Raw genomic sequence first — 12,438 nt, 5'->3', positions numbered from 1 at the left:
ATCGTATCACGTGGTTGTGGTTCTACCATCGGGATGTTGGAATGTTCGGCGGAGCGAACAACGCAGGAACTGATCCGCACTCCAGGTCTAGCTCGGGCGAGCTTTGGGCGGGCTCTGCCTAGATCGAATTCGGCGAAGGTCGCGTCGATCAACAGGCTGGCGGATTGCGAACAGTTATTTATAAGTTCCTTTGTTCCGCAGGACAACATCTTTTGCCGTGCGATCGAACGAAGGACGGCACGCATCACGCTTCCACTAGCATCTCTTCTCTCAGGGGACATTCTTGCTTCAGTTGGGAAAAACAAATTGGGTACTACAAGTTCCTTCGCGGTTAGATTACCTGCGCCTTTCTTTACGGCGATTCTAGGTCACGGCCGTATGGTGCAACGAGCAGCAACATCTTTTCAAACTGAGTTCCACATTGTCTAAACGTGTAAGAAAAACAAAACTATATTTATGCACAAAGAATAATCAACTAACTTTAGTCCTTTCCATTCTAGGCTTGATTGAATTGCAAATGGCAGTTTAAAACTAGTTTAAAGACATACTATTTAGTCACTGTGATCCATCGGACGGACAGCCAAACGAAGGATCATGATCGTGATCGTGTCCTTATGCCATCCAGCTACGATCACAATGAACAGTTTTCGTTCAGCGTCATAGTTTTAGTAGTCATCGTAAAAAATTCGTCCTGGATGGTACAGCATGACGAACACCCTCCCATAAAGGACCCCTAATATTGACAGCGTTGTTTTACGTTTACCGAAGATAACCAGTCAGCGATCATTATGGAAATATGATTTGTTCAACGAAGCACAACTCTCTCTTCGCTCTGACGCAAAGGCTCAAATGTAAGGCGTCAACATGTAAGTGAAATTGGCCTCGGTAAGCTTCGTACTGTATCGGTTTTACTTTAAAATCGGATTGATTGCAAAACCGAAAACTCGACACTGTGCCACACGGGACTGTGGCCGCTTGACGACCTTAAACCTCACACACTCACCCCACTTGTGCATAATAGTTGAAATATTTTCAACACAACGCGACCGAAGCCGATGCTGATCATTCGATCACGATTCTGCGCAAAGCAATGCTTCATCAGCGGTCGGTCGGGACGATGTCGACTCGTCGAACAAGGATCGGAATCGGATTACGCTTGGAGCGATATTTTTACATTTGCCGCCCACGATTGGCCACTACTGCCAATCGAGTGTTTGCTATCCGACCATGTCATGGTGTCGCCTAGAGAAGGTTCATCTAATAAACCCATGTTTGAGGCTTCGATCCGCGAGGCTGCTTTACCGAACCGATCGCCACACGCGCTTCGACCACGTTGCTTCGCACACACGTTTGGGCTTTGGGTGTTCGACCCAAGGTTCGATAAATTTAGTACAAAGCGATTCACTTATGGCGATATAAGCGTGGTCGACGGTGAGGTGTGTGATCGTTGAACAAATCATCATGGGGTAAAAATAGAAAGCAAAAAGCACTTACCCATGTTGCGCGGTATGCTGAATGACGGACAGATGATATCATCGCTGGTGTCGTACACCTCGACCGTGCACTTATTGAACGATTGGCCATAGTTGTTGAAAACATGGCACGCATAGACGCCCGAGTCTTCGTAGTCGGCGTGCTCAACATGCAGCGTAATTAGGCCATTCTTCTGCTGAATCCGGTACCGGGCCGATGGGAGCAGTTCGATCGCATCCTTCGTCCACCGTACGTCGATCTCCGCGTCTAGCACCACGCACAGCAGCTTGAAGCCGTGGTCTCGTTCGATGAACACATTTTTCAGGTACACCGCGAACGAGGGTCCTCGCTTAGACGGCAGCGCTCCTAGGCTGCACCGAGACGAGCTTCGCGGCGTGCGATCGGGGTTATCATCGGTAAAGCTAAGCGGGCTCCTGGTCCGGGCATGTCGCCCGGCGAGGTGATGCTGTGAGTGTGGCCTACGCTGGCTCGTCTCATGGATGGTTCTTTGAGCAGTTGCTTGCGAACTGGACCGCACCTCTGAGGCTGAGGCATGGTTCACCGTATCAGTCAAACCTTGGCGCGCGGCAACCACCTGAATGTGACGGTCCGACTCTTTCCTCGTGGACGCATTCTGCTCGCTCGTGATTTTGTAATGCGTAATCAACTGCTTGGCAGCATGGATGGCCTCTTGGGTGCTTGTTTTGCAGTACTTCTCCTTGCTGCCAATCACGATAAACTGTTCCTCGCTGAGACAAAACTCGATGGTGTCAAAGATTTTCAACAACTGCAACTGATAACGTAGTAACCAATCGGAAACCGCTGGACCGGCGCTAAGTCTTCGTACCAGGCCGGAGAACTGGGCCAATGAGTCGCCGAGTAGCCTAAGGTAGTCTATCGAATCTAGCTGCAGAGGATTGAGGGCCAGTCTTTCGATAACCAGCTCAAACGCGGCCAGCAACAGATCATCTTTCTCAGGTAGCGCGCTAACGGGACATTGGGCCCTAAAATTACGTGCGTCCGCCTTAAGCGTGTTCAAGTTTTTCCTAATCGTTTCTAGGAGCTCCTTCTGCGTTTCCGTCTTGCTGCACAAGTCTAGGAAACTTTTCAATACCCGATCTAGAGCTAATAAATGCCGCCTAATCTCTTCCACAATTACCACTTCGCGTTCATTGCGCACCCTGGCCGAGTGCTGTTGCGCCGCTGATGAAACCACACGGTACAATTGTCTCAAGCTGTGCCTCAAACCTGGAGTCACAATTTCGCTGCCCGAGACACTGCGAGCCGGTAAATTTTGCACCACATCATGGACGTGAGGAACAAGAGGAAGTAACAGATTTACGCTGGTAGAATAGTTCGGTTTGTCCACTGTTGCCACAATGGAAGAGTGTAGGAGAGTTAACGTTTGGCAAACTTGGCCAAAGTAGGACTCGATTGACCGCGATGTCACATCCCGGTGCCCATCGGTGTTCAACTTTATGTACTCAATATCCTTCTGAAGAAGTTGAAGCTCGACAACGGTCTTGCACTCAGCAGTGCCAGTGTCCGCAGTGGCAGATTTCTTTTGATAAATGCATTGTCGTATGTCAGCCAACAGAGACACTATGGATTTGTGAATTGGAGCAATGCTTTTGAACTGGTTTGAAGTATAGATATTGGCATGCCGAAGCAGCTCTTCGAATAATTCCAGTGTTTGAAGCACACTGCTTTCCATGATGTTTATGGTAGCGGAGGAATACACCTTAACCTCGTGCTTGGAAAGAATACTGAGCAGATGTTCAATAGAAAAATGAAGGTGCTGCTTGAGAGATAAGTCGTCACCGAGATCAGCCTGCTTGGAAGCCATGACGTTAGTTTTCACATTGCTAACCACACTGTGGAACTCACTCCTTATGTGCTCGGTGACGAATATTCGTTTGATTTCAAGAAGTAACTCTTGGAAGGATGTTAGGAGTATGTTAAGTGGACCGTCTTCATTATTTTGAGTAAGCATCGGTTTGATCTCATACTCTGCTTGCTCTTTGCGATCAACAATGGCCTCGGCTTCGGTTCTGGTTCTCTTGCTAGCCGAACTCGTGGCCTCTTTCTCCGTTTGGTTAGTGCTTATCTCAGCTCGCTTAGCATTCTGGTTTGATTCTTCTTGTGGATAGTCCTTGCTTGCGCCTTTTGTTGTTGTCTTCGCTTCATCCTCTGCCTGGTTTCTTTTCCCATTTCTAGTTTTCTTATTTTGTTCCTGGTCGCTTTTCTTTCTAGTTGCATTGTCAACTTCATCATCGACTTTCTTTTTCACATCTTCTTCGTCCTTTTTCTTAACTTCTTGCTCTGTTTTCTTCTTAGCTGTTTCACCCTTTTTCTTAGTTTCTTCTTCAGCTTTCTTCTTTGCTTCTTCTTCGGCCTTCGTTTTAGCTTCTTCTTCAGCCTTTTTCTTAGCTTCTTCTTCAGCCTTCTTCTTAGCTTCCTGCTCTGCTTTCTTCTTTGCTGCTTCAGCTTTCTTAGTTTCTTCTCCAGCCTTCTGCTTAGCTTCTTGTTCCTTTTTCTTTTTAGCTTCCTCTTCAGCCTGTTTCTTAGCTTCCTCTTCAGCCTTTTGCTTAGCTTCTTCTTCAGCTTTCTTCTTGGCTTCTTTCTCGGATGATTTTTTAGCTTCTTCTTCAGCCTTCTTTTTAGCTTCTTGGTCTGCTTTTTTCTTTGCTGCTTCAGCCTTTTTAGTTTCTTCTTCAGCCTTCTGCTTAGCTTCTTGCTCCTTTTTCTTTCTAGCTTCCTCTTCAGCCTGTTTCTTAACTTCCGCTTCAGCCTTTTGCTTAGCTTCTTCTTCAGCTTTCTTCTTAGCTTCTTCTTCAGCTTTCTTCTTGGCTTCTTGCTCTGCCTTCTTATTAGCTTCTTCAGCTTTCGTTTTAGCTTCTTGCTCTGCTTTTTTCTTTGCTGCTTCAGCCTTCTTAGTTTCTTCTTCAACCTTCTGTTTAGCTTCTTGCTCCTTTTTCTTTTCAGCTTCCTCTTCAGCATGTTTCTTAGTTTCTTCTTCAGCTTTCTTCTTAGCTTCTTCTTCAGCTTTCATCTTGGCTTCTTGCTCTGCTTTTTTCTTAGCTTCTTCTTCAGCTTTCTTTTCAGCTTCTTCCTCTGTTTTTTTCTTTGCTGCTTCAGCTTTCTTAGTTTCTTCTTCAGCCTTCTGCTTAGCTTCTTGCTCCTTTTTCTTTTTAGTTTCCTCTTCAGCCTGTTTCTTAGCTTCCTTTTCAGCTTTCTTTTTAGCATCTTCTTCGGCTTTCTTCTTAGTTTCTTCTTCAGCTTTCTTCTTAGCTTCCTGCTCTGTTTTCTTCTTGGTTTCTTGCTCTGCTTTTTTCTTTGCTGCTTCAGCCTTTTTAGTTTCTTCTTCAGCCTTCTGCTTAGCTTCTTGCTCCTTTTTCTTTTTAGCTTCCTCTTCAGCCTGTTTCTTAGCTTCCTCTTCAGCCTGTTTCTTAGCTTCTTCTTCAGCTTTCTTCTTAGGCTTCTTGCTTCTAGCCTTCTTTTTAGCTTCTTGCTCTGCTTTTTCTTTGCTGCTTCAGCCTTCTTAGTTTCTTCTTCTCAGCCTTCTGCTTAGCTTCTTGCTCCTTTTTCTTTTTAGCTTCCCTTAGCCTGTTTCTTAGCTTCCTCTTCAGCCTTTTGCTTAGCTTCTTCTTCAGCTTTCTTCATAGCTTCTTCTTCAGCTTTCTTCTTGGCTTCTTGCTCTGCCTTCTTATTAGCTTCTTCAGCTTTCTTTTACCTTCTTGCTCTGCTTTCATGGATTGACCGATGAGTTCATTGATCGTGGTCTCCAAAGCAAACAGGGGCTTTGCAACCTCGTTCACCACAATATCTGCCTTGACAAGTTGTTGGACATCAGATAAGGAATGCTTCAATGATTCTAGAGCCCATTGTTGGAACTGAGATGTTTTTTCTCTGGTATCCTTTTCCATCTGAATACATTCACGAATATCATGCTGCACGTGTGTGACTGATTCGAGCAGTTTACTGTGCGCGGTACTTTCATTAGCACGCTCCAACGGATGCTCGGTTTGTGCCTTTTCGAACGATTCGCACATTTGAAGAAGACAATCATCCAAAACAGCAGTCGGCTCGACTCGAGAAGTCTGCAAGTCAATGTTCTTCAGAGTCTCAGTGACCTTCGCAATAGGTGAAGCGATGGCGTTCACCAACTCGATACTCTCCTTTGCTAGAGACTGTGCAACTAGCTCGCTGATCGAACTCTGAAGGTTTATTAGGTGATTGTGGGCATCATTTTTTGGAAATCGTTCGTGTATTCGGTTTTCGAGGTACGAAAGGTTCGAAGCGATAGTGTCACTTTCGATAGATGAGGCGAGCTGTGTGTCCTTTGTCACCGTTTCCTTGTTTGTTCCCTGTAGTTCCACCAAACATCGCATTACTACTTCGATTTCCCGTCCTGCTACTGTCATAGAAGATGTACTGGACTGTCCATAGTTTTCAAACGGTGTAAGCATACCATGGAAACACTCACTCAGATTAGAGCAATTGATTTGGTCGGTAAATGCATGGGCCTCTAAAATGTCACAAGACTGCCGCAAATGAACTGCAAGTTTCAGTAATGGATCGAAAGTTACAGATACTTCCTCCGAAAGTGACTGTTGCTGCAGCTTCATTGTTGCGGCAGCGCATTGGCCAAATTCTTTGAAGGCTGTAGATAAATGTTCATAAACAGCAGTGTTACATGTGTCTTGAGTTTCACAAGTTTTCACAAATTCAACCATTTTAGCCGAATCGGCTTGGACGGAGCTTAGCGCCATTTCGTAGATGGGCAAATGTCTCTCGTCATCCGACATTAATACCGGTTCCTTCTGAATCAGGAAAAATGCCATCCTTCTTGCGTGCTGCAATATGTCTTGACGAATTTTTTCGTACTTGCAGTTCGATCGCATATAACTGAAATGCTGCAAATTGTCGTGTACGTTGAGAAACGCTGTCAACATCGCCGACAGCATACTCTGCTCGGTCTTTTCTTGCAAAGAGAGTTCTAGTTTGGTGAGGTGGTTCATCAGCAGCTGTATCAATACAATCTCCATCCTGGCACTTTCTTCATTATCAATCGACTCTGCTGTGTGTATGCAGAATAGTCGGTTAAGACAATCTTCCAGTTGTTCGAACAAATCCGAACGGTGACTGAAACCTTTCGCAGCACCCTGAATTTCTTCCTTCAGATGAACGATTAGCTCGTAAAATTCTTCAATCTGTTGCTCCAGAGCCTGATTGCTGCTGTACTCCGGTTCCGGAACGTGGCGTACTTCACTCGACAACTTTGACAAAGCCGTTTTCATCTCTTCCAACGGCACAAACATATCATTGAGGCACGTTATCACCTCGGCGTACGATTCATTCGATTCAATCAGCTCTACCAGGCCGCCCAACTCCACTACCGATGGTTTCATTTCCCGGCCGACGATCCTCTGCAATCGCTCTTCGGTACACTGTACCAACAAGGCTTCGGTCTTATTTTTCAGTTCCAGCAGAACTTCCGTCAAGCCGAATCTAGCGATTTCCGATCGCACGTTGCAGTTGTCGGATTGCGAAACGATGGTTAGAATGGTGGCCAATGATTTTTCAAACTCCAGCACCGTTATTTGTAGGTTTTTGACCTGCAACAAGCCGAACGGCTCTTCGGACTTTAGCAGGAAATCGATATCTTCGAAAATGGATCGGGTTGTCACGATACTCGTTAGCTCCTGCAGGGCGGCCACGGAATCCGTTTCCTGTAGTATGCGCTGCGATCTAACACTTTCCAACGCGGACTCCAGACTTGTCTGAACTTCCATTATCAGCATGTACATCTTTTGCTGCACGACGAAGTCAGCCTCCGTCTGGTGACTCAGGAAGGTTCGCAAATCGCTGAGACAGTTGAGGAGCTGCTTGCCGCAACCTTCCACAATGCACACACTAGTACGGTAGACGAACGTTCGGCTGTATCCACCGATTTGGACGCACTTTTCAATCACACTGAAGCCTCTAGTTAGGTGCTCCAACGGGTCCAGCAGACCCTCGTGCGTACCGGTGGTCGCAAGGTGTTTGTGTAACTGCTGCACCGGATACAGTACGTCGGTCAGTATTTTCTCGCTCCTCTCCGAGAAGTTCACCGAGAGGGCGAGATCTGATTGGTTTCGAACTTCCTCGCGGATGGACGCAAGGTGAAAGACCACTGTTTCGATGAGGGATAGTAGCCGCTCCTTCGCGTCATCCCCGGTGGCTGCATCGGTGGTCTTGCCCGGGCTCGTAAGCACCGGAAGACTATCCCTGCTCAAGATGCTCATCATGACGTCTCGCTCCAGATCGGAATGCTCCGAGGAGGACATGCTTCGGAAATCATCCTGTTCGCGACTGCTCCGCCGATGCACACGCCCTTTCGACGAGGCAATGCCGCTCTCGAAGGTGAACGTATTTTCATCGACCATTTCGTCGATATCGAAATCGGTTCGCCGGTCGTCCTCCAGTAGGTTGGTATCTTCCACGACGGGCACATCGATGACCAAAGCTTCCATTACCAACTGGCCCGAGGTGGACGTTTCCTTAACGAACCGCAACGAAGGCATGGTGGTGACGTTCTCATTCTCGTTGATGTTCTGATGCAACTGATCGGCGAACATCTGCACGATCTGCAAGGCCTCGTCGTTGGTGAGCTCGGGCGTTTCGTATAACGACACGGAAACCTCCTTACCGTCGAAGGTGAACGATATCTCGCCGCGGCTACTGCTCCCCGCGCTTTTATACGATGCGGCCGTGTCGAACATCTCCGAGGTTCGTTCCTCGTGTATCGTCGACAGCGACGCATCCTTAACGAGCCCACCGAGCCCTTCGGGAGGTAATGGACCTTCGTCGGCGATACCATCGTACCCGTGCAGCGAAGCCGTACTACTAACCGAGCCCATGCAGTTCACCGCCTCGCACGTGTACGTCCCGAGACAACATTTACCGTCCTGACCGGTGATGATGCGGTGGATGTCGCCCGGTTTCAACTCCGTACCATCCTTGTACCACTTCAGCACGGGCTGCGGAACTCCGATGACTTTGCACTCCAAATTCACCGTCCCATCACGCAGCATTACCGCCTTCAGGTTCTCGAGGAATTTCGGTTTGCGGTAGTGCTTCGGTATGATGAGCTTCACGAAGCAGGACGTGCCCGCCTGTCCGAACTCGTTGGTAGCCACGCACTTCCACTCTCCCTGATCGTCGAGCTGTGCCACAACCACGTCGATGGAGTAGGTGTAGGTGCTGTCGTCGGACGACAGTTGATAGTTTTCGGAACTCTCCACAACCAGATCGTCCTTGTACCAGTTAACCGTCGGCTTTGACACTGAGTTGACCACAACCGACATTCGGAACGGCTCGGCAATGCACACATCACGACTGATCAGTCCCGTCTTGAACGTTGGTGACTGGTTCACTTGCAGCAGGCTCAGCCATTCTTCCTCGTTCAACTGAGCCTTGATATCGTTCACCGAGAGAAAAGTGGTACTCGACGCTTCGCCCAGACTGTTGCGGGCCACGCAACAGTACGAGCCGAGTGAGTTTACCCCGGTCAAATGGTACACATCTCCCGGTTTCAACTCCTTACCGTCTTTGTACCAGCGCAGAATGGGAGTCGGATATCCAATTACCTTGCACTCGAACGATACGAGTCCTTCCTCCGTAAGAACCGCCTTCAGTCCCTCCATGAACCGTGGCGCACGGTAGTTCCTGGGCACTGTGGACACAGTAACGGGTTGGTATGAGAAAAAGAACAATCGACCGCCTCGAAAGTCGCACTCCATTACCGTCTAGTTCCACTACGTTCGATGTAATTCCGATGAGACCATCTTTGCAGGTAATGACACACTTCCATTCCCCCGCATCGCACAGCTCCGCCGCGGTAATGTCAACCAGAAAGCACCCCAAACCGTCGTCGAACATGGAGTACTTTTCGTTTGCTTCGATGAGGCCACTTTGATTGTACCACCTAACGCTTACCGGCACAGCCGACGGATTAACTGGCAACAAGTAAAAAGGCAGAAAAGAAGCATTACAGAACGATTCCCTATTGCAGTTGCAAACGGCATCGGATACATACTTTTGCAGCGTAGCTCCATCCGGTCCCCGATTTTTCCTTTTATTCGTTCGAGTTCTTCAACAAAAACTGGTGAAATTCTGTAACAGAGGAGAAGAACTGCGCTAAAAATGTGTCACCATGTCGATAGGTGCACCACAACGTACTTGTCCGATGCTTTCGCTTTCGGCAGTGTGTCCGGCTCCTGGACGCGCACCTTCGAGCTGGAGCTGCTTTTCCCGACACAGTTCGTGGCGACACAGGTGTACACTCCAAGCGACGCTAGATCGCCTCCGTTGATGGTCAAGCCAAACATGTCCCCTGCTTTGATTTCGTTCGAATCCTTGAACCAGCGCAATTCGGGGGTCGGATAGCCGATCACTTTGCACTCGAGCGAGATCGTTCCCTGGCTCGTGAGAATCGCCCGCAGCTCATCCACGAATTCGGGGGCTTTGTATGTTTCTGGGACTGTAAAGAATCGGATGCTACAGCTGTCGATAACACGGGCATGGCCAAAATGCATCTGATACCAACCGCGCACTGTGAGCTGCCCACTGCATACACATTTGCCCAACGAATTGCCAGCCTCACAAGACCACTTGGCACTATCCTCGGGTAGTGCAGTGGCCATTTCGAGTGAGTGCAGCTGCCCCACGCTAGTGCAGACGTAGCGATCCGTTGTCGATATAGGCGCATCGTCCTTTAACCATGTAACCTATGTCATGTGGTGAGAACCTTTCAGAAACCGCAACAAGCCAAGTCGTCTTCCTACCAACCTTGACGTCTTTGGTGTTGGAAACGTGCACAGATAGTTTCGCCTTCGTCCCCACCAGCACCGTGTAATCGGTCAGCTTCCGCAGAAAGAATGGTGCTCCAATGTGTGGCGTCTCGTCCACTGCAAGAAAGGTTCCGGAAGGGTTTGTACCATCGTAAACTTATCACACTCTCCAGAACCGCACTGTGTTACCTTGGAATGTTTCCTCGCGCATCATTTCCGCATAAACGGGGCTAAAAATAGAGACAAGGGTTCTAAAGTGCGTACTGTACGGAACCCAATGGTGGTGGTCCAGCCAACAAGAGTAATAGGATAGTTTATTATGCAACAGGTGAGTCACATTTATTAATTTCTGTTTCGCTTCACCGTAGCGAAGGCGGGCCAATGCTTGAAATGACGCTTTCTGAAAGTAGCGTTAGCCACTGGGCGATACCAAGATAAGAGTAATGATGCGGTGTAAGGGAGGCTAAAAATAAAATTAAATTATTTCGCAACCGACCAGTAAGTTATTGACAGGCTGACGATGCTGGTCCATCGATCTGCGCGACTGAAACCTCCCCCGACCATGACCAGTTAGTGGTTAGATTAGGTCGTGACGTGACACAGATGTGATTTCGTCAACACGCCGCCGTCTGATACGTTCCGCGTCGTTATCCATGGCGTGTGCGTGTATGGCGTGCTCAAGATAATGCTATATTTATAATCGGCCGCTGATGACGCGTTGACCGCAAACTGTGAACTTGATCAGACTGTGGAGCGTCAAAAATATGTCTTCACGCGCGCTGGCAGCGCGGGCAGTTGTGGGAGTGTCATCGGCTGGTATGTGAAATTAGAAAAGCATCCGTTGCTGTTGCCATCGTCCCAGTGCGCTCCTGAGCTGGGATAATAAATGGACCATAATTACGTTCACACTTGTAGCTTCTCGCCAGGAGTTTAGTTAACGCCTATCGGTAGACGCTATACTGACGCACCGCCGCAGACAGTCGCCCTCGAGTACTCGCGATCATGGAGTTACAACGGGCTAGACTAATTTGTTTGAAAACTCAGCTGCAGCTGCCACCGACGTGTCCACCATGAAGTCATGCTTCGTTTCGGACTCATTTTGCGCTAACGAGCCAGCAGGACCAGCCAGCGAGCCAGACGGTGCAGTATTTTCCGGAACGCATACCGGCCAGCCAGCCAGGCAGCCGGACCGCACTCAAGCTCACGCATGAGACTTAAAATATCACAATATTTGGCACGCAGATTATGCTCCTTCATTAACCGGCGTAGGGCGCATCGTTTCACATTACGACCTTTATGTGGTGCGATGTTGGCGAGACTGTTTTTCGCCTGTTTGGTGACAGTCGGTTGGATAGTTTGCGTGGTGTGTTTCGAATTATCTACACGCGTTCGTGGGGGGCCTAAATGTGTTCCCCTGAAGGTCACAGTGTTTATATTGTGGCTGATCGATTGCAACAGGGTCAGCGAGGCGCCGCGGCACCGTACAACGATGCGCGAAACCCCAAAGACGGGACACCGGCGGCTGTATCTATTTTTAATCGTTTACGGTGATACCCCGCCAGTGACATTGCGGGGCACAGTTCGACAACCAAACAAACGCGACAAGTTCGCGATCCCCCCTCACACAATGCTGTAACAATGACACGATGCGCACACACGCTGCCAAACGGGTTGTGGCTTGGACTCCATACCTTTTCCGGAGCCGAGGTCCAATGGATATTTCGGTGCCATTGCCTTTGTAAACCTGGGCGCCAGCTTCGCCCTTACAGCAGTTGCTTCCCATGCTGGCGGATGTCGCTAGTTGCGCAACCTTCGTTCAACCACCAGCGGCAGCGCTGTTGTGGAGTCCGTCCAGCAGTTGCCTACAGCAGTCTCGCCCACTGTGCAGGACGTGAACAAGGACGTGGCTAGCGGGATGTGTTTCGTTTCACTAACAAATTGTTCACAATTGGTACACCGTTAAAGCACCGTTTGCCACGTCTTGCAAAATGGTGCTCAGATGCGCGGTGCGTAGTACGTAGTTGGTGAGCGAGAGTCTGAATGATTTTTCGAATTCGCGAGATTCGGGGTCACTACTGAAAGAGCTGCTTCACAGCGGGGCCACTTGCACTCTTTCAGGGCACACTTCACA

The 12,438-nt window shown here is 48.7% G+C and overlaps 1 protein-coding gene across 1 annotated transcript; it reads right to left on the bottom strand.

The window, feature by feature from the left end:
* Positions 1-363: 363 nt before the first annotated feature.
* LOC128269779 (uncharacterized) lies at positions 364-12,090 on the bottom strand. The gene is made up of 10 exons (XM_053007183.1): positions 11,999-12,090; positions 10,497-10,537; positions 10,306-10,424; positions 10,064-10,244; positions 9,697-9,997; positions 9,554-9,630; positions 9,261-9,473; positions 6,626-9,190; positions 1,495-2,568; positions 364-425 (listed from the first exon to the last, which is right to left on the bottom strand). Exons 1-10 carry the CDS (start codon positions 12,088-12,090, stop codon positions 364-366), a joined length of 4,725 nt encoding a protein of 1,574 aa, XP_052863143.1.
* Between the last annotated feature and the right edge of the window lie 348 nt (positions 12,091-12,438).

The sequence above is a fragment of the Anopheles cruzii genome, chromosome 3 (genome assembly GCF_943734635.1).
Source record: "Anopheles cruzii chromosome 3, idAnoCruzAS_RS32_06, whole genome shotgun sequence".
NCBI lineage: Eukaryota > Metazoa > Arthropoda > Insecta > Diptera > Culicidae > Anopheles > Anopheles cruzii.
The sequence above is the reverse complement of the archived record's forward strand: the minus strand, read 5'-3'. Positions and strand labels throughout refer to the sequence as shown.

Excerpts from the sequence above, each read along its gene's own strand:
- LOC128269779 (XM_053007183.1), bottom strand. The coding sequence starts at position 12,090 with ATGGGAAGCAACTGCTGTAAGGGCGAAGCTGGCGCCCAGGTTTACAAA. Across the intron at positions 10,425-10,496 it reads GCGCGAGGAAACATTCCAAG|TGGACGAGACGCCACACATT; the intron begins GTAACACAGTGC and ends CCTTTCTTGCAG. Across the intron at positions 9,631-9,696 it reads AAAGCGAAAGCATCGGACAA|AATTTCACCAGTTTTTGTTG; the intron begins GTACGTTGTGGT and ends CCTCTGTTACAG.